Source organism: Melanerpes formicivorus, unplaced genomic scaffold (genome assembly GCF_026170545.1).
Source record: "Melanerpes formicivorus ecotype bairdi unplaced genomic scaffold, bMelFor1.0.p_v2 SCAF_26, whole genome shotgun sequence".
NCBI classification, from domain to species: Eukaryota; Metazoa; Chordata; class Aves; order Piciformes; family Picidae; genus Melanerpes; species Melanerpes formicivorus.
In genome coordinates, this window is record NW_027142378.1 from 10,842,855 (window position 1) to 10,864,363 (window position 21,509).

The window sequence follows — 21,509 nt, forward strand, 5'->3', positions numbered from 1 at the left end:
TACAGGACACTTGCCCTTGTGTTAGCTCAAGGGGCTCCCCTTTGTCCTGTCCCTGTCTCGCTGAAGGGCAGCACAGCCTGCCAGGGCTCAGCCACTCCTCCCAGTGCGGTCTCAGCAGCACCGCTCTTGTTTCAGGAGTTCCTGCGCGTACAGCCATGGCTCTCTGCTGACCACCACGGCACCTTCCGCAGCCGCTGAGGGAAGTGCTGGCCCCCTCCCGCAGCTCACCAGCCCGTGCCAGGGCAGAGAGACAAGGCCTTCCCCCCGCCCCCACGTTTAGCAGGGGCACCCTGAGCCAGGATGGTCTCTCTGACACCGCCCGGCACGCCTGGGAAGGTCACGCCGCTCCCCTGCCCTCAGGAGGGCGCGAGGGCTGCCCTTAGTCAAGATGTCGGGCGGAGCCTTGCCAGAAGGAGGGCGGGGGTGCCGGTGCCGCCATCTTGCTTGTGGTCAGCGGCGTACGCTGAGCTGGCTTTGCCTGTGGCGCGGGGGCTGCTGGGAGAGCGGCGGCGGCGGCGAGCGGCGCGGTGCGTACGCCGGGGGCTGGCTGCCGCGGGGGGCTGGCTGCCCGCGGGGGTCCCTCCACTGGAGCCGTCTCGGGGCTGGGGGTGGTGATCCTGTGACAGAAGGTTGAGGGAGGTGTTGGGTCAGCGAGGGGGGCCGGAGAGGATGGTGGCGTCTCTTGTGATCGGAGCTGAGAGGTCAGGGGTGTCCCTGTAATGGGAGCTGGGGAGGGGGTCTGTGATGTCCCCAGATGTGGAGCGCCTGGGTGTGGGTCTGCGTCTTCATATGGGGAGGATCTGAGGGGCAGCTGTGGTGTCTCTCTGGGGAGTGCTGGGGGCAGTTAGTGGTGCTCCCTACAGAACGGGGAGGGGTCAGTGTGTCCTGTAAGGGCAGGGTTAGCGATGTCCTCTATAGCAAAGCTTGCGTGGGGATCAGCAGTGTGCCCTAAGAGCAGCATCGGGAGCTCAGCAGCTTCCTCGGGGGCCTGGTACTGTCCCACAGCTTAGAGCTGGGACCAGCAATGGATCCTGGGGCTGTGCTGAGGGTAATCAATGCAAGGGGAGGAGTGCTTTACCCTGTGGCAGTGGTGGGGATCAGCAGTGTAGGGGTCAGAGGTGGTCCCTGTGGCTTCGTTCAGAATCTGTAGTGTCCTCTGTATGCTTTCTGCTGATGGGCTGAGGCTCTGTGCTGTCCCCTACAGCACTGATAGTGAGTGCTCCAGCCCTCTGATCCTCCAACAGTTCAATGTCTTCTTACACTGAGGGCACCAGAACTGGCCACAGTACTGCAGGTGGGGTCTCACAGGCTCAGAGTAGAGAAGGAGAATCACCTCCCTCATCCTGCTGGTCACACTTTTGGTGCAGCCTAGGACAGGGTTGGCCTTCAGGGCTGGGAGCCCAGATCCAGCTGATAATGGGATTCATTTATTCTGAAGGTACTGGCTTTGCCCTGCAGTCCCTTGTGCCTGCAGGCCACTGATCTACCACTGACTTGCTTTGCAGGCCTGGTGTCCATCTAGGAGATGGCTGCTTGAGTGTGTGCCGCTTCTGTCCCCCCAGAGCTCCTGCGGCCCCATGGCGACGTACCTGGAGTTCATCCAGCAGAACGAGGAGCGTGACGGCGTGCGCTTCAGCTGGAACGTCTGGCCCTCCAGCAGGCTGGAGGCCACCAGGATGGTTGTGCCCCTGGCCTGCCTCCTGACCCCGCTGAAGGAGCGCCTCGACCTGCCTCCCGTGCAGTATGAACCGGTGCTGTGCGGCAGGCCGACGTGCAAAGCCGTGCTCAACCCCCTCTGGTAGGAATTGCTGCCTGGGGCTGCATGGGTTTGGGTTTCTTGTCTGACCTTCGCTGCTTCCTTCTCCTTTTTCTCTGCTTGCTGCCTGGCAACCTCTGCCCTTCAGACCTGGTGGGTTTCGTTCAGGTCCCTGCCTGCACAAGGAGATAGAGAATCACACAAACAGTCAGGCTGGAAAAGACCCCCAGGGTCACCAAGTCCAACTGACAACCCTGCTCTGCAAGGTTCACCCCTAACCCGTAGCCCCAAGCACCACATCCAGCCACCTTTAAACACATCCAACCACCTCATCAAATCATAGAATCAACCAGGTTGGAAAAGGCCTCAGGGATCATCAAGTCCAACCTAGTACCTAATACCTGACACCTCCTGACAACTAAACCACGGCTCCAAGTGCCACATCCAAGCCTGTTTTGATGGTGACTCCACCACCTTCCCTAGGCAGCATGTTCTAATGGCCAGTCTCTCTTTCTGTGAAGAACTTTCTCCTCACCTCCAGCCTAAACCTCCCCTGGCACAGCTTGAGACTGTGTCCTCTTGTTCTGGTGCTGGTTGCCTGGGAGAAGAGACCAACCCCCACCTGGCTACAACCTCCCTTCAGGAAGCTGTAGAGAGAATAAGGTCTTCCCTGAGCCTCCTCCAGGCTAAACACCTCCAGCTCCCTCAGCCTTTCCTCACAGGGCTGTGCTCAAGACCTCTCCCCAGCCTTGTTGCCCTTCTCTGGACACATTCAAGTGTCTAAATGTCCTTAAACTGAGGAGCCTAGAACTGGACACAGTGCTCAAGGTGTGGCCTAAGCAGTGCTGAGTACAGGGCAGAATGACTTCCCTGCTCCCCTGACCTCCCTGGGCAGCCCATTCCAATGCCTGCTCACTCTTGCTGGGAAAAAAACCTTCCTAATGTCCATTCTGAACTTACCTGTGTATTGAAATGCCAGCCTGTCACCAGAGCTGCCAGAAGCAGGAGAGAGAGAAGCCTTTGGGGAGGCAGTTAGGACAGAGATGATATGGAAATGGCCAACATTTACCAGCTCAGGGAATTTTGTGGTGAATGGTCAAGCTTCAACCAAACAAAGATGCTGATTATACTCCTGTTGTTCTCTGAGCTGTAATGTTGATTTGATTCCTGCTTCCTACTCATCCTGCTGCTTGTAGGTCAGTTCCAGTGTGAAAAGCAAGGTTTTCTTTGAAGTTTTTGCTCAGAATTTAAGAGGAATAATCTCAGTCCCAAAAATCAGGTGATGGTCTCGAGGCTGAGAAGAGCTGGCAGGGCCAGAAGGAGATCAAGGCCATGAAATCAAGGCCAGGCTTTACTGCATCAGCAGTTACAGGATGTTGGAATGGGCTGAGAAAAGTAAACTTAGTGGGGCAGGGAGCAGCCTGTTTGTTCAATGTTTGCACAGGATCTGGCTCCTGTTGCTCTGTGACTGGAGTGCTTGTGTGGTGCAGCTGAACAAACAATAAGAAGACCAAGATCAGTCCAAGTGTAGTGAAAGAATGATTAGACTCAAGTCTTTTGTCTGCCAGAGACCCCTCCAGAGAGCAGTCAGTGGCCTGAAAGTGGCAGGGCTGGGTGAGTTAAAGGACTTCTTGGCTATAAAAGAGTTTGAATTGTCATTCACTTTGGAATGTCTGAACTCTGTTTCTTCCTCAGTGCTGTGAACCAGAGTAGATAAACACAATGATAGAATTGTTTTGGTTGGAAAAGACCTCTGAGATCATCAAATCCAGCCATCAACCCAGCACCATCATGCCCACTAAACCATGTCCCAGAGTGCCATGTCTACACGTTTCTTGAACACCTCCAGGGTTGGTGACTCCACCACCTCCCTGGGCAACCAATTCCAATGCCTGACCACTCCTACTGTAGAACCTAAACCTCTGCTGGCACAGTTTCAGGCTGTGATGGTGAGGCTGCACTGTGAAGTTGTTGCTGCAGGTACACTGACTGCTCATCTTTCTCTTCCAGCCAGGTTGACTATCGAGCCAAGCTCTGGGCTTGTAACTTCTGTTTTCAGAGAAATCAGGTGAGTTGGACAAAGCTTCAGCCCTTCCATACTCTCAGTGGACATTTTGTTGTTGGCCTCCCCTGGCAGAGGAGGTTAAGCATAAATTTCATGTGTCTAGATTCTTTCTTGCTGAACCCAGGCCAGAGGACTGGAACATCTACCTTACAAAGAGAGGCTGAGAGACCTGGGGCTGTTTAGCCTGGAGAAGAGCAGACTGAGGAGGGGTCTTATCAGTGCTGATCAATAGCTAAAGGATGAGGGGCAAGAGGATGGAGCCAGGCTCTTCTCACTGCTGTCCACTGACAGGACAAGGGGCAGTGGGCACAAACTGAAACACAGGAGCTTCCACATAAACAGAAGGATAAAAAGCTCTTCCCTTTGAGGGGACAGAGCCCTGGGCCAGGCTGCCTGGAGAGGTTTTGGAATCCCCATCTCTGGAGGCATTCCAAACCTGCCTGGATGTGTTCCTTTGTGGTTCACTGTGGGTGATCCTGCTTTGGCAGGGGGCTTGGACTAGATGATCTTCAGAAGTCCCTTCCAGGCCCTACCATTCAGTGAGAGCTCTGCATTTCTGTCCTGCAACTTCCTTGTTCTGTTTTTCTGTTGTTCTCTTTTTCAGTTCCCTCCAGCATATGCAGGCATCTCTGAAGTCAATCAGCCAGCAGAGCTTATGCCTCAGTTTTCAACAATTGAATATATAGTGCAGGTAAATGAATCCCAGGCAAGTTTGAAGCCCTCCAGAATTGTCTTGTTCATGACAGATTTATGTGTTAGATTTACACAAGGTGATGCAAAGAGGTCCAGGTAGGTTCAGGGGGTGAACAGGAAATTGTGATCTTTGGTATGCGCTGGAGCAGGCTGCCCAGAGAGGTTGTGGAGTCTCCTCCTCTGGAGCCTTTCCAGCCCCATCTGGATGTGTTCCTGTGTGCCCTGTGCTGGATTCTCTGCTCCTGCTCTGGCAGGGGGGGTTGGATTTGATGATCTCTGGAGGTCCCTTCCAACCCCTAACATCCTGTGAGCCTGTGTTTCATTCCCAGAATGTCTTGCATCTTTCCCTATAAAAAAGGGAGTGCACAGTTGACTCTTTCTCTTCTCTTCCCTCCCTTCTCCTGGGATGCAGTGAGCTGTCTTATCTGGTGTGGGGGTTGAGGATTGTTCCAGGCTCGATTGTGGCCTTCAAGGCCTGTTTTGGGCATACCATGGGGGTGGAAGAACACAGCACTGGAAAATGGAGCACTGAGGTTTTGGTACTTCTCTCCCCTTTCTCCTCTCCCTTGCTCCTCTCCTCTCCCTCTCTTCTCTCTGTATTTTGTATTATATATATATCCATCCTGCAGTTTTTTATCCAGACCTGTGTGGAGTCTTCTTTAATCACTTTAAGTGTAATTTTAGACCATGTCTTGCTGCATTAACCCAAGACAGACAGGGCTTGTTTTATTCCTTGACTGGATGCCTTACAAAGTGTGAGCTGGGCTCTGCACATGCCTGCTGAATGCCTCTCTTCTCACAACAGCGAGGTCCACAGACACCCCTGATCTTCCTGTACGTTGTGGACACGTGCTTGGAAGAGGAGGACTTGCAGGCACTGAAGGAGTCCCTCCAGATGTCCCTGAGCCTGCTTCCTGCTGATGCTCTGGTGGGGCTTATCACTTTTGGGAGAATGGTGCAGGTCCACGAGCTGAGCTGTGAGGGGATTTCCAAAAGCTATGTGTTCAGGGGCACGAAGGACCTGACAGCTAAGCAAATCCAGGTATGTTCTGCCATCTCCTAGGCCTCTGGTTTGTTGCTCTTAGCTCCACTGACACTATTGCTGCTCTCTCAAGTGCTGGGCTCTCAGGGAGGAAGAAGGGTTCAGTACTCTTGACTGTTAGCCTGTTTCCTTCCCAATATCTGTCCTCTTGTTTGTAAATTCCTTGGAAACCTGTCTGAGAGAAGAGTTTGTGTACCTCACAGGTTGGATGCATTGATCCATTCCTAATGAGAGGGCAAAGATGAATCATCTCACAGACTGTCATGTGTTTAATGCTACAGCATTGCAGGCCTCTGAGTGTATTGACAGCAAGTAGTATGTGTAGTATTTAAACAGCACAGCTCCTCTGCCTCCTCCTTTCTTTAGGATATGCTTGGGCTTTCAAGGCCAGCTGTTCCTCTTCAACAGGGAAGACCTCTTCAAAGCCCAGAGCAGCCTGTTATTTCAAGCAGGTAAGTTTGCAGCAGCACAGCAGATGAGCTGTATTTGCCTCTGTGAATGCAGCTTTCACCTTTCACAGCTCCTCTCTTTCACCTCTTGTACATTTTGGGAGACTAAATCATCACTGAAGCTCTTTCCTGTGCTTTCTGTGACTTTGACTTCTTGTCACTTCTTTGATGTCTTGGTCAGCTTGGTTTTTTCAATGTTGCACAGCCCTATTGTCTTGGAAAGTTTGGATCACAGAATGCATTGGGTTGGAAGGGATCCTCAAAAGTCATCTTGTGCAACTCCCTTGCAGTGAGCAGGGAGTGATCTCCAACTAGATTGGGTTGCTCAGGGCTCCACCAAGGCTGACCTTGAGTGTCCTCCAAGGATGGGGTTGCCACCACATCTCTGGGCAACCTGTTCCAGTATTTCACCACTCTCATTGTAAAGATCTTCCTCCTTATGTGCAACCTGAATCTACCCTGCTCTGGTTCCAGACCCATGTCCATCTTCCTATACCTACAGGCTGTTGTACACAGTCCATACACTGCCTTCCTGTGGGCTCCCCTCAGAATGCTGCTGTAAGGTCTCCTGGGAACACCCCTGGGTGTGAACAGGGGCACATGTGCTGTGACATTTTGCCTCTGGGACTCTCTCAGTGCAATGTCTGTGTGCTATGAACAACAAGGTACTTTCAGTCTTCTCTAAACTTAGAGGAAACCATTTGATTGTGATTGTTTTTGCAGGTTTCTGCAGCCAGTGCATAAGATTGACATGAATTTAACAGACCTGCTGGGAGAGCTGCAAAGGGACCCGTGGCCAGTGACCCAGGGAAAGAGGCCTTTGCGTTCCACTGGGATAGCTCTTTCGATTGCTGTTGGCTTACTGGAGGTATTCTTGGTGCTTTGTTGTGAGATGAGCTGGGCCAAGTAAGCACCTGACAGTCTTTGCAGGTGCCAGTCCAGCTTGTGTCTGTGGCCCAGTTAGGCTGGGCTGCAGAGGTGGGGATTTTGAGATGCATCAGCACCAGCTGCTGTAGTTTACATCTGAATGGCGAAGCCTGCAGGTGTTTAAAGGCCTCTGGATGCTTGTGTGTATTGCCACGTGGTGATGGAGGCACTGAGTTTAGGAGAGAGTCATCTAAGAAGTAAAAAGAACAGAAACTGCTTGTTTCCTCTTGTGGAGACATGAAACTTGGTGTGGCTTCAGTCTGAAGCTGAGTGCTGTGGCTGCCAGGAAATGCATTGCTGTTTATCAAGATGGTTTCTCGCACTGAAGCCTTTGAACCATTCTCTCTTTTTCACTTCCCCCTTGTCTTTACCTCTCTTTCTCTCATACAAATCTTCATGTTTATTTCAGGGCACCTTTCCAAACACAGGGGCCAGAATAATGCTGTTTACAGGTGGGCCACCCACCCAAGGACCAGGCATGGTAGTAGGAGATGAGCTGAAAACACCTATCCGTTCTTGGCACGACATAGAGAAGGACAACGCCAGGTTCATGAAGAAGGCTACCAAAGTAGGTGTTAGTTCCTGCTGCTTGTGTTTGCAACAACACCTGAGCAGGTCCAGAGGAGGGCTGCAGCACCTCCCCTATGGGGACAGGCTGTGAGAGTTGGGGCTGTTCAGCCTGGAGAAGAGAAGGCTCTGGGGAGACCCTATAGAAGCCTTCCAGTACCTGGAGGGGGCCTACAAGAAAGCTGGGGAGGGAGTTTTGACAAGGGTGTGCAGTGATAAGATGAGGGAGAATGGCTTTAGGCTGGGAGAGGGGAGATTTAGACTGGATATTATGAAGAAATTCTTTATAGTAAGGGTGGTGAGACACTGGGACAGGTTTCCAAGGAAGGTGCTGGATGCCCCTCCCTGGAGGTGTTCAAGGCCAGGTTGGATGGGGCTTGAGCAAGCTGGGCTGGTGGGAAGTGTCCCTGGGGGTTGGAACTAGATGGCTTTTAAGGTCCCTTCCAACCCAAACCATTCTATGGTGATGATAAACATTGTGTCAGAACACAAAATGGCATCTGGGAAAAGGACATGACACAAGCCTTCACATCCTGCTTTGCTGGCAGCTGCCAGGTGTCCTTCCACCAGGGAACAAAGGTGTTCTGTTCTCGTGGTGTGGGAGCAGTGTGTCCAGACCAGTGCCTGGCTCATGGCCATCCTTCCACCCACCAGGACCCCAGGTCCCTTTCGCCTTCCCTGCTCTCCAGCAGCACTGGCACCTCGTGTTTCAGGTGGTGGCCCCAGCTGCAGGGCAGTAGAGGACTCACCTGCTGGAGCACCCCAAAGACCCTCTCTGTTCCCCCCAGCACTACGAGACCCTGGCTAACCGCGCCGCGGCCAACGGGCACTGCGTCGACATCTACGCCTGCGCCCTGGACCAGAGCGGGCTGCTGGAGATGAAGTGCTGTGCCAACCTCACTGGGTATGTTTCCTAGCAGGACAGCACAAAGGTGGCACTGGGTTTTGGCTTGGGCTTTTTGGAAAGGAGAAGCCAGTGCAGAAAGCAGGGAGCTTTTACTCTCAGGACAAAAGGGTAAGATGTTTACTGTTCCGTTTCTAAACTGTGGTTTGAACTTGCCAGGGATTACTCTGTGGCAAACCTCTCCTGATCCCAGCCTACATTCCTGGAGTCTCAAAGCAGCATGTGAGTTAGCACTGCTGGTAGGAAGCTCGCTGGCCTGCTTTGAGAAAGCTGTTCTAAAGCATGGTGCAGTGTGCCTTTTGCAGATGGCTTCTTGCCTCCTTGGGAGCAAGTATCCCCTCCAGAGTTTATGGGACAGGAATGCTGAGCTTGGTGGCCTGGGAATGATCAAATTGCCATCAGAAGAGCGTGGTGGTTAGAAGCCTTCCTTGTAGAAGCCTTCTCTTTTCTGGGGAAGGACTGTTTAAAGGGGCCTACAGTGATAGGACAAGGGGCAATGGTTTGAGACTAGAGCAGGGGAGATTTAGGTTGCACATGAGGAGGAAGATCTTTAGAATGAGAGTGGTGAAATACTGGAACAGGTTGCCCAGAGAGGTGGTAGAGGCTGCATTCCTGGAGATGTTTAAGGTCAGCTTTGATGGAGCCCTGAGCAACCTGATCTAGTTGGAGATGTCCCTGCTCACTGCAGGGAGGTGGATGAGATGATCTTTGAGGATCCCTTCTAACCTAATGCATTCTCTGATTATATGGGACACATTTTCTCTGCCTAACTGCTCACTTACACTTTCCTCAGGGATTCTTGGCTTCCCTGGATCTAGTTGTAAGTGACATCTCTCTGCCACCCTCAGAGTAAAGAAGTTTCTCCTCGTGTTTAGATGGAACTACTTGTGTTCAAGTTTGTGCCCATTATCCCTTGTCTTGTCACTGAGCACCACTGAAAGCAGACTGGTTCCATCTCCTGACACCCACCCTGTATATATTTCTAGGCACTGATGAGATCCCCTCTCACTCTTCTCTTTCCCAGACTAAAAAGTCCCAATTCCCTCAGTCTTTCCTCACAAGAGAGCTGTCCCAGTCCCCTCAGCACTTTCATAGCCCTTTTCTGTACCCTCTCCAGCAAGTCCCTGTCCTCCTTGAACCAAGCTGCCCAGAGCTGGACACAGTAATGCATTAACTTGTCTGGCCTTGGGGGAGATGTCCACGGGTCTGTATCTGCTGATGTCGGTTCTAACGGTGCAAAGGCATGCTGTCACCCAGTCTCTGCATGTGTTTGCATGTGTGAGAGCTGGCCTCGGGTATCCTTCCCAGTTGTTTATGTTGCCTTGTGTCTCTTGTTTTCCCCAGAGGACACATGGTGATGGGAGACTCCTTCAACACTTCTCTCTTCAAGCAGACCTTCCAGCGGGTATTTAGCAAAGGGCTCAACGGGGAGTTCCGGATGGCCTTTGGTGCAAGCTTGGATGTGAAGGTGAGAGGCTGCTTTCCTTGGATGGCATTGAGTAAGGATCACAAGTGCTGTTCACAGAATCACAGAATGGTAAGGGCTGGAAGGGAGCTCTGAAGATTGACTCCAGCCCCATTGCCAGAGCAGGATCACCTAAAGCAGGTCACGCAGGAACACGTCCAGGTGGGCTTGGAAAGTCTCCAGAGCCAAAGACTCCACCACCTCTCTGGGCAGCCTGCTCCAGTGCTCTGCCACCCTCACAAGAAAGAATTTCCTACTCATGTTTTGATGAAACTTCCTGTGTTCAAGTTTATGCCTGTTACCTCTTGTCTGGTCACTGGGGGGCACTGAGAAGAGTCTGCTCCATCTTCCTGACACCCATTGGCTCAGCCGTCAGCACTTCAGTCTCATGTGGTCACTACAAAGGTGTAGGTGGCAAGTGGTGTCCCTGAGGGCTCTGTAGTGGGACCTCCTGTTCAGTATCTTCATCAGTCATAGAGACAGCAAGATTGGGGGCACCCTCAGCAGGTTTTCTGATGACACCAAGCTGTGTGGTGTGGTTGATAAGACTGAAGGATGGGATGCCACCCAGCGGGACCTGGAGAGCTGGGCCTAGGAGAACCTTAGGAGGTTCAATAAGGTAAAGTGCAGGGTCCTGCACCTAGGTCAGGGTAATATCAGTCCAGGCTGGGGGATGATGAGATTGAGAGCAGCCCTGCAGAAAAGGACTTGGTGTGCTGGTGGATGAGAAGCTGGACATGAGTCAGCAATGTGCACCTGCAGCCCAGAAGGCCAATGGCATCCTGGGCTGCATCAAAAGAAGTGTGGCCAGCAGGCAGAGAGGTGATGCTGCTGCTTTGCTCTGGTGAGACCTCACCTGTGCCCAGCTTGAGAGCCCCAACACTAGAAGGATGTGGACCTGCTGGAGCAGGTCCAGAGGAGGGCCACAAAGATAATCAGAGGGCTGGAGCACCTCTCCTGTGCAGGCAGGCTGAGAGAGTTGGGGTTGTTCAGCCTGGAGAAGAGGAGGCTCTGGGAAGACCTTATAGCTGCATTTCAACATATGAAGGGGACCTACAGAAAGGTTGGGACAGGACTGTTTAGAAGGTCCTGTAGGATGAGGTGCAATGGTTTGAAAGTAGAACAGGGTAGATTCAGGTGGGACTTAAGGAGGAAGTTGTTCACAGTGAGGGTGGTGTTTCCAGAGACGTGCTGGAGGCTCCATCCCTGGAGACGTGCAAGGGCAGCATTGGTGGGGCCCTGAGCAACCTTACCTAGTTAGAGCTGTCCCTGCTCACTGCAGGGCTGTTGGACAAGGTGACCTTTGATTGTCCCTTCCAACCCAGTGCATTCTGTGAGCTGGGACAAGGTACTCAAGGGATGCTGTCCTTGCCCGTTGTGTGTGTGTGAGTGACCAAAGCTGAGCGGCCGCTGTGGTCTCTGGGGGTTCTCTTTGACTTCATTAAAGAAACAACAAGAAAAGTTGCTTTTTAATGTTATTTTTGTTAATTAGTTTTACTTTAACCTTTCCCTAGACCTCCAGGGAGCTGAAGATTGCAGGAGCTATTGGGCCCTGCATATCCCTGAACACCAAAGGGCCCTGCGTCTCGGAAAACGTGAGTTGGTGCCATGGGGGGTGGAAAACTTGAATAAGGAAGTAACTAAAGGTGCAAAGTTTCTGTCTGGGCCTCCAGCTCAGAGTGTTCAAGGAGAAGAACAACTTGGAAACATCCCAAGGAAAACATAGAAGGAATTCTTGCCCCATAATGCTGTCTGTTAATGGTGTGGCCTTCAGTAAATTCATTCATCCCTCAAAAGTAAGATCTCTAGAATCACAGAGTGGTTCCAAAGCTCATCCAGTCCAACCCCCTCTGCAGTCAGCAGGGACATCCTCAATTAGATCAGGCTGCCCAGAGCCCTCTCAAGCCTCACCTTGAATATCTCCAGGGATGGGTCCTGGGCAACCTGCTCCAGTGCTCCACCACCCTCCTGGTGCAGAACTTCTTCCTAACATCCAATCTAAATCTACTCTTCTTGGGAACCACTGCCCTCATCCTTTCTCTGCAGGCCTTTGTAAACAGCCTCTGTCCAAGGAAGAAGGCCTGAAGTAGCTTGTATCTCTGAGCAGAATTTAACATAAGCTTGCCTTACAGAATCACAGACTGGTGGGATTGGAAGGGACCTTCAGAGATCATCTAGTTCAAGCCACCTGCCAGAGCAGGTTCACCTAGATCAGGTTGCCCAGGATCACAATGTCCAGGCACATTCTGAAAGTCTCCAGAGAAGGAGACTTTCAGCCTCTAACCTGTTCTAGTGCAGAGGGTTATTCCTCTGGAGATGCAGAGCTCTACACTTGCCCTTGTTGAACTTCATGGCTTTCCTCTCTGCCCAGCTCTCCAGCCTGTCCAGGTCTGGCTGGATGGCAGCACAGCCTGCTGAGGTGTCAGCCACTCCTCCCAGCTTGGTATCATCAGCAAATCTGCTGAGGGGTCACTCTGTCCCTCCACCCAGGTTGCTGCTGAAAATACTGAACAGAACTGCTTCCCTTCTGGCTGCCAGGTACAGAAATGCTGCTTTCTTTTCCATTCTCTGCAGGAGCTTGGAGTTGGGGGAACATCTCAATGGAAAATCTGTAGTCTGGATCCCAGCACAACTCTGGCCATTTACTTTGAAGTAGTAAATCAGGTCAGTCCTGCCTTCTTTATTCCCTTGGTCATCTTTTTTGCACTCCAAACAGCTTGTTTTTCACAGGGCCAAAAAAGTGCAATGACAGCTAATTGTTTTGTGCCAGAGAAGGAATCCCAGAGGTTGCTTTCATAAATTGCCTACTAAGTTGGTTCTGCACAAAACCTGTGTTCTTTCCTTGTCTTCTTTAAACTACTTATTTAACAGACAACAAGCTGTCTTCTTACCAGTAGGTGTTGTGGAGACTACAAATACCTTCCACTTGTTGGAGAAGTTGTCCTCCAAGCTGTAGTAACTTGATGGCTCAGAAGTGACTTTTGGCTGGGGGAATCACAGAATGATTTGGGTGGAAGGGATCTTAAACATCATCTAATTCCACCTCCCTTGCCAAGGGCAGGGACACCTCCCACCAGACTGGGTTGCTCAAGGCCCTGTCCAGTCTGGCCTTGAATACTTCCAGGGTGGGGGATCCACAGCTTGCCTCAGCAACCTCTTGCAGTGTCTCACCACCATCACTACAAATTCCTTCCTAATAGCCAGTCTAAATCTCCCCTCTTCCAGCTTAAATCCATTCCCCCTCATCCTGTCACTACAAGCCCTTGTAAAAGTCCCTTCACAGTCCCTCCCAACACTTCCCTGTCCTCCTTGTGTTGGAGGCCCCAGAACTGGCTGCAGTATTCCAGATAAGGTCTCATGAGAGCAGAGCACAGGTGTAGAGTCACCTCCCTTGTCCTGCTGGTTATACTCCTTTTGATGCAGCCCAGGACACAGGTGGCTTTCTGGGCTGCAAGCACAGAAGTTTCTGAGCATGTGGTAGCTAAAAGCTAGGAAGAGTACTCCAGAGGAATTTCATTCTGCAAGTCCCTTCTCCCTTGTGTGCACTTGTTTCTGTTGGGAGTGGGATGGTCAGTTTGCAGGACAAACCTCATTGTCATTCATACTGCAATAGATAATAAGTGGCCTCCATCCTTTAGGGAACACATCCAATGCTACATGTGCCCAGTACCACTTGACTCCCTGGGCTGCTGGAAACCCACTTACAGGCGTGTCTGTCTCCTCTGGCCCATCACTAGCTTGTGCTTGTGCTGTGATTGCTCACCTGGTGCCCTGGATTGCTCTGCAGTGTGCAGTCATGGAGAAGCCAGCCCATTTTGAAGGCTTGCCTTGTCTCATATTTGCAGCACAACGCACCAATACCTCAGGGAGGCAGAGGGGCAGTGCAGTTTGTCACTCAGTATCAGCACTCCAGTACGCAGAGACGCATCCGAGTCACCACCATAGCCAGAAAGTGAGTACCCCCTGAGGGCTCCTGGGCAGAGCTCCAGCCTCTGATGGGACCTCTCCAGCCTTTTGTTTGCAGAGTGTTTTGCTACAGGGAGGGTGAATCTGGTTTGGGTTTTCACAGAATGGTAGGGGGTTGGAAGGGACCTCTGAAGATCATCTTGTACAACCCTCCTACTGGAGCAGGGTCATCTAGACTAAATCACACAGGGACATGGGCAGGTGGGTTTGGAATGCCTGCAGAATGGAGACTTCACTACCTCTCTAGGCAGCCTGGTCCAGTGTTCTACCACCCTCAAAGGGAAGATTTTTGCCTTCTGTTTATGTGGAACCTTCTGTGTTCCAGTTTGTGTCCATTGCCCTTTGCCTTGTTACTGAACACCACTGAGAAGAGTCTGGCTCTGTCCTCCTGACACTGTAGGTATCTGACCCTTTAGATACTGAGCAGCATGAATGACATGCCCCCTCAGTCTCCTCTTCTCCAGGCTAAACAGCTCCAGTTCTCTCAGCTCCTCCTCATAAGGTAGATGTTTCAGTCCCCTCAGCACCTTAGTGGCTCTCTGCTGGACCCTCACCTGTTGTTCCCTGCCATCCTGGAACTGGACACAGGATGTGTCCAGCAGTTCCTTTCCTTGTTGAACTGGGGAGCCCACAGCTGGATGCAGTAATCCAGAGGTGGCCTCACCAGGCCAGAGTAGAGGGGGAGGAGTTTTGCTGAGGAATGCACATAGCACTAACCCTTTACTAACCCTTTAGCTGGGCAGATGCACAGAGTCAGCTCCAGCACATAGAAGCTGCGTTTGACCAGGAAGCAGCTGCTGTGCTGATGGCACGGCTGGGAGTGTACCGAGCTGAGTCCGAGGAGGGCCCTGATGTGCTGCGGTGGTTGGACAGACAGCTGATCAGACTGGTAAGACCAACAGCCTGCAGCTGCCTACGTTCTGGAGCTTTGGTAAATGTGGCCTTGGAAAAATGGAAGTAGTGTTCTTCTTCCAGACCCACCTGCTTCCTTTGTGCTCTGATCACAGGGCTGTTGTACACTGCACCTCAGGGGTCTGTGTGAGCAGTGAGTTTGTGAGGGGGTAGGTAAACATCCTAGCATGCTGCAAGAAGTGGAACACAGGATGATGCAGGTGGGAAGGGACCTCTGGAGGTCTCTGGTTCAACCACTTGCTCAAGGTAGAGCCAGTTGTGAAGGTAGAGAAGGTTGTTCCAGATCTGGTTCAGGTGAGTTTTGAAGCTCTTCACAGATGGAGTTTCTGCTGGTTCTCTTGCCAGCTTGTTCCAGTATTTGATCACATCCCATTGGCCTCAGCCCATTGACTCAGCCTGTCCAAGCCTCCAGCACATCATCACTCCCACACAGTTTAGTGTCATCTGCAAACTTAGAGAGGGTTGATCCCTTGATCCCCACCTCATCCAGATCATTAATAAAGATATTGAAGAGATCTGGCCTCTGAGCCCTGGGGAATGCCACTTGTGACCAGCCCCCAGCTGGATTTAACTCCATTCCCACTGCTATTTGGGCCTGGCCATCCAGCCAGTTTTTAACTTGGGAAAGCATCCACCCACCTAAGCCATGAGCAGCCATTCTCTTGGAGAGAGTGTCAAAGGCTTTACTAAAGTCCAGGAGAACAACATTCACAGCCTTTCCCTCATCCACTAAGCAGCTCACCTGGTCACAGAAGGAGATCAAGTTCATCAGGCCCTTCATGATGCTGTGCTGACTGGGCTGGGTCACCTGCTTGCCCTGCACGTGCTGAATGTTGGCACTCAAGGTTATCTTCTCCATCACCTTCCTTGGCACCAAGATCAAGACTAAGTACCAAACACAGACCAGAGCACCAAAGCACACATAAGGATGTTGAAGTGACTGTGGAGTCATTTTTAGTTAAATTGCTAAAACCATTGATGCTTCCTATTTGCAGTGAAGCAGCTGGTGCAAGGCCAGGCTGCTGCTGTCCTGGAGGGGAGTATGTTGTTGCAGAAGTGCTTCATAGAATCATAGAATGGTTTGGGTTGGCAGGGACCTCTAAAGGTCATCTAGTCCAACACCCCCCTTCAGTAAGCAGGGATGTCCTTAACTAGATCAGGCTGCCCAGAGCCCTATCAAGCCTGAATGTCTCCAGGGATGAGGCCTCAAATATGTCCCTGGGTAACCTGTTCCAGTGTTCCACCAGCCTCATGGTGCAGAACTTGTTCCTAGCATCCAATCTAAATCTGCTCTTCTCTACTTCAAAACCATTGCCCCTTGTCCTGCCACTGCAGGCCTTTGTAAACAGTCTCTCTCCATCCTTCTTGTAGGCCTCCTTCAGGTACTGGAAGGCTGCTGTAAGGTCTCCCTGAAGCCTTCTCCAGGCTGAACAACCCCAGCTCTCCCAGCCTGTCATAGCACACAGAGCAGCTTAGGTATAATGCAGTGTCCCTGAATTAATGGGGAAAAATAAAATGGGGTGGTAGCAGAAGTACTCTTCCTTTAATTCTTAGGTTATTTCCAGCCTGTGCATGAAAATGGAGAGATCAAATCATCTTTCTCATTTCACTAAGGTACAGAAATGACCGAGTTAGCCTGCCTGTCAATTCTGTACTACTTCTTACTGTCACATTTCTGTCTTGCTTGTTTTGTTTAAAACAACCAAAAGATCACAAAAAATAAAAGCCTAAAAATACCAGCAACCAACCAACCAACCAGCCCAAGGCAAAAGCCTTAATTCTTGCAAGCAGGCAAACCAGAGACGTGACCAAAGTTTCTGTTCTGCTTCCAACAGTGTCAGAAATTTGGCCAATACAACAAAGATGATCCCAACTCCTTCAGGCTGTCAGAATCATTTTCTTTGTATCCCCAGGTAAGAATTCCCCTTCCTGCAGCCATGATTAAAGTGTAGAAGGGTGAGGGGAGAGTGATGGTAAAACATCTTGTATAGTTCATCAGGCTTGAGAGGAAATGAGCAGATGTTTTCCTCATTGGGTGGGTTGGCTCTGTCCACCACCATGACTGACTGATGAGGGAAGAGCTCTGTGGAGTTAACCATCATAGAATGGTTTGGTTTTGGAAGGGACCTTAAAGACCATCTTGCTCCACCCCCCTGCCACGAGCAGGGGTACCTCCCACTAGACCAGCTTGCTCAAGGCCTCACCCTACCAGGCCTTGAACATCTCCAGGGAGGGGGCATCCACAGCCTCCCTGGGCAGCCCATTCCAGTGTCTCACCACCCTAGGAGTGACTTTTCTTTGTTGCCAGTAACTCAGTGTTGAGAAAGAGTAGACTTGTGTGCAGAAGTTTTGGCAGCACACTGACATCTCTCCTCTCTCCCTGGTGCAGTTCATGTTCCACCTGCGCCGCTCCCCGTTCCTGCAGGTCTTCAATAACAGCCCAGATGAATCCTCCTACTACCGACACCACTTTGCTAGGCAAGACCTCACCCAGTCCCTCATTATGATCCAGCCCATCCTTTATGCTTATTCCTTCCATGGACCTCCTGAGGTGAGTCCCTCTCTTCACAGTGTTGTGGTTTGGATTGCACCACACAAGAATTTGGAGGTTGACCCCAAAGGAGTAACTTTACCTCGCTCACTCAGGATTTGGTAATGAAATGCAGTTGTATCTATCACAGGTAGGCTAAATATAGAAGCAACAAGCATATACAAAGTATATCTGCACAGATTTGCAGTTCAACAACAGCACAACACCCCCTTGTGCAGCAATTCAGCTCTCTCTCCCCTCCTGTGCAGACCCACACCCCCCTGGACACAGAGGCCCAGAGGACTGTGCTGCAGTTGGCTCTATCCTGCCACTGTACCTTACAAACCCAGACAGAAGACAGCCAGCCAGGCAAGCAAGGTCGAAGGCAGAGGCAGAGAAGCAAGAAGCCAGGCAAGGGAGAGCCCAGAGAGGGAAAAAAACACAGGCTTGTGCTGCAAAATAGAAGAAATTCTCCAGAGTCATTGGTTGAGATAAAGTTATCTCCCATTATTCTGTCCAGCCCCTAGACTGAAATCTGCTGGAATACCTTACAGACAATTAAGCAGAGCCCTAAAACTAACAAACAGGAAGAGAAGGATCAGTCCAAACTGAGTGTTCACTCAGAGTAACACCATTCCAGCACAAAGACCCTCACATACATGTGCTTTTAGGCAAGGTCATTATCAAAGGGTGAGATGAGGCAATGTATTATGTTTGCAGTAAGTTTCCACCTTTGATTAGAAAAGAAACCAAACCAAACAAACCCAAACCAACCTCCCCAACACACCCTGCTGAGCCATCAGCTGGCTTTTGACCAGCCATGAAGGTTAACACTGACTTCCTTCTTTTTTCCCCCCCAGCCAGTGCTTCTGGACAGCAGTAGCATTCTTCCTGACAGAATCCTTCTGATGGATACTTTCTTCCAGATAGTTATCTACCTTGGTGAGGTACAGTGGAACAGGTTCTCTTTCTCCTTTTGCATTCCCTCCTGCCATGCAGTGCAGTATCACTGCTAGTATTAGATACACTGCTTGCAGAGCCCAGGGTAGCTGAATGGTGTCATGTACAGGCTGCCAGGTCCCAGTTAACACAAAAGTCCTACTGGACTCACTCACTCCACTGAATAACATCTCTCATGGTACTTTAACCATGCCTGGAAAAGGCCAGAGAAACCTGAAACTAAGCTGAGCAGTTTGATTTTCAGAGTGTGGATGTTTTTAGCAGCTGCCCCTGTGTTCTTTTTGTCATGACTGAAGTCAGTGCTCAGGTACTGGCCCTTTCCAAACACCCTGATTTATATCACTGTCCAAACCCACACCTTGTCCCTCCCTACAACCCCCTGAGAGGAGGTTGGAGTGAGGTGGGGGTTGGTCTCTTCTCCCTAGTAACAAGTGGTAGGACATGAAGAAATGGCCTCAAGTTGTGGCAGGGGAGTTTTATGTTGGATAGTAGGAGAAACTTTTTCATGGGAAGGCTTCTCAAGCACTGGGTTAGGCTCTCCAGGGAGGTGTTTGAATCCCTGTCCCTGGAGGTGTTCAAAAACCACACAGACACAGTACTTTGGGACATGGTTTAGTGGGCATGGGGGTGTTGGGTTGGTAGTTGAACTTGATCTTAAAGGTCTTTTCTAGCCTTTATGATTCCAATAATGCTCAGTGCCAGAGTGAGAAAGGCCTTGCATTTGCCTTGGGCTCTCTCTGTCAGCAGAAATAGATGGAACATGCTGCTGCCTTCAGACCTGCGGGTTAGAAAGGTTTTGCAGACATCTCTGCTTTCATTTTCTCTCTTGCCCTGTCAACAGACTATTGCACAGTGGCAGAAAGCTGGTTACCAAGACATGCCTGAATATGAAAACTTCAAGCACCTGCTGCAAGCCCCACTGGATGATGCCCAGGAGATCCTGCAGACGCGGTTCCCAATGCCCCGTTACATCCACACGGAGCACGGCGGCAGCCAGGTGAGGAGCTTCAACAAGGACCTCTTGGAGGAGAAAGAGCTTTGTGCTTTGCTAGGAGGAGGCTTCTGTCAGTGGTGATTCAGCTGTTTGAAATACAGAGCTCTCAAGAGCTTTTACTACAACTTTATCTCTTAATAAGCCAATCAGCTGCTTTTGAAATCTGGGAATGGGGAAAAAACACCCAAAAACCCAGCAAGAAGAAACCAATGAGAAAGGCACTTCATATATCCCAAAAGCCACTCTATATATTCCCAAAGAGTGGGAAAAGAAGTGATTTGGCTATGGATCCAAGCATCCCCAAGGCAGGGAGCACAGTTAGATTGCTGGGATTATGCTGAATGGTTGCCCATCTGTTGCTTTATTTGCTAATGCTCAAATGAGGCTACAGAACAGTTCCCCTGTATGCTCAGCCTGGAGCTGCCAGCTGTTTGTGCAGCCTGTGCAAGTTAAGTTAGTAGCTTGCTTGCAAGAGCAGAGGAGCATCACCAGCTGTGCATCTGGGCAGGGCTGGAGGGAGGTGACAGGTCTGCCATTCTGCAGAACTGTTGCACTAATGGTTTGTCTCTGTAGGCTCGATTCCTCCTGTCTAAAGTGAACCCTTCTCAGACCCACAACAACCTCTATGCATGGGGACAGGTAAGCAGTGGAACAGCTCCCTTGGGTTTGAGAATGGCCATTTACCTATTTGCCTGTGCAGCAGTCATAGTGTTCTCACCACAGATTACAGAATACAGAATTAACCAGGTTGGAAAAGACCTTCAAGATCATCCAGTCCAACCTCTCACCCAACACCATCTAATCAACTAAACCACGGCACCAAGTGCCTCGTTCAGTCTCTTTTTAAACACTTCCAGTGATGGTGACTGCACCAGCTCCCTGGGCAGCCCATTCCAATGGCCACCAATGACCATACAGCCACAAATGGTGTGCAGATCACGTTTTCCTCTGGTACATAAAAGGTTTTTTTGCAGCTCATGCATGAGTAGATTTGAATTGAGTGCAGCCTCAGTGAGTTTGCAGGTGACACCAAGCTGGGTGGCTGTGTTGATCTGCTAGAGGGTAGGGAAGCTTTACAGTGGGATCTGGACAGGTTAGACCCATGGGCCAAGGCTAATTGTATGAGGTTCAGCAAGGCCAAGTGCCAGGGCCTCCAGCTGGGTCACAACAACCCCATGGTAAGCTACAGACTTGGGGATGTGTGGTTGGAAAGCTGTGACTTGGAGAGGGGCCTGGGGGTGTTGGTTGACAGTCAACTGAACATGAGTCAGCAGTGCCCAGGTGGCCAAGAGAGCCAATGGCATCTGGCTTGGATTAGGAACACTGTGGCCAGCAAGGGACAGAGGGGTGACCATCCCCCTGTGCTCAGCACTGGTGAGGCCACACCTTGAGTGTTGTGTTCAGTTCTGGGCCCCTCATAGCAGAGGTGCTCCAGCCCTTGGATCAGCCTCACCTGAACAAAGAAAAGGTGGTTGAGTTAGCAGGCAGTTAGCACACAGGGCTGACATCTGATCTGCTCACAGTTAGTTCCCACCCTTAACAACAATATTTTGGGCTCACTGTTGCTTTTGGGTTTGTGCAGGAATCAGGAGCTCCCATCCTGACAGATGATGTTAGTCTCCAGGTCTTCATGGACCATCTGAAGAAGCTGGCAGTTTCCAGTGCTTCATGACTTGGATGGAATCAAGAACAGAAGCCTTCACGTGGATCATGTTGATAACAGAAGGGGAGCAAACTCTACACATTTCCTTCTCTCTCTCTTTTTAGGCTGAGGCTCTTAAGTATTAAATGAAATAAATATTCAGGGAGAGTTTTTTTACTTGGCCCTTCTAGACATTAATTTATTTGTACTCCAGGTTTTTTTTGGCTTGTCTTCTGTTTTCCTGTTCCATACCTTCTAATTAAGGCTAAAAAGATGTTTTGAGCCCCATAGATTTTTAACACTCTTTAGCAGGATTTTTAATGTTGAATGTTCTTAAATTGGTGTCTGTTAGAAACCAGGGCCTGTGTTAATGAAAAATAAAACTGGCTAAGAGCATTACTATTTAGTGATATCTCCTCTTCAGGCTTCTGTGCAATGGACTTGGCCTGTCCTGGCCTAACTTGCCAAGAAGGTCACCAGCATCCTGGCCTGGATCAGTAATAGTGTGGAGAGCAGGACCAAGGAAGGTATTGTCCCCCTCCACTCTGTCTGGTTCTGTCTTGGGGGCCCTCACTCCAAGAAGAACATGGAGGTGCTGGAGTGTGTTCAAAGAAGGGTAACAAAGCTGGTGATGGTC

General features: G+C 50.6%; 1 protein-coding gene across 1 annotated transcript; it reads left to right on the forward strand.

Moving 5' to 3' along the window:
• The first annotated feature begins 508 nt into the window (after positions 1-508).
• Positions 509-21,269, forward strand: SEC23B (SEC23 homolog B, COPII coat complex component). The gene is made up of 20 exons (XM_068153658.1): positions 509-527; positions 1,563-1,798; positions 3,767-3,824; positions 4,426-4,512; positions 5,320-5,556; positions 5,923-6,008; positions 6,729-6,873; positions 7,342-7,500; positions 8,288-8,403; positions 9,748-9,871; positions 11,383-11,463; positions 12,443-12,532; positions 13,714-13,820; positions 14,570-14,723; positions 16,582-16,659; positions 17,136-17,297; positions 18,137-18,223; positions 19,078-19,233; positions 19,804-19,869; positions 20,813-21,269. The coding sequence occupies exons 2-20, from the start codon at positions 1,578-1,580 to the stop codon at positions 20,900-20,902; spliced, it is 2,304 nt and encodes a 767-aa protein (XP_068009759.1). The 5' UTR covers positions 509-527; positions 1,563-1,577; the 3' UTR covers positions 20,903-21,269.
• Positions 21,270-21,509: the final 240 nt, after the last annotated feature.

Bases quoted from the DNA above. Each gene is read 5' to 3' on its own strand.
- SEC23B (XM_068153658.1), top strand. From the start codon at position 1,578: ATGGCGACGTACCTGGAGTTCATCCAGCAGAACGAGGAGCGTGACGGC. The intron at 4,513-5,319 runs GTAAATGAATCC...TTCTCACAACAG, and splicing joins CAATTGAATATATAGTGCAG to CGAGGTCCACAGACACCCCT. The intron at 19,870-20,812 runs GTAAGCAGTGGA...GGGTTTGTGCAG, and splicing joins ACCTCTATGCATGGGGACAG to GAATCAGGAGCTCCCATCCT.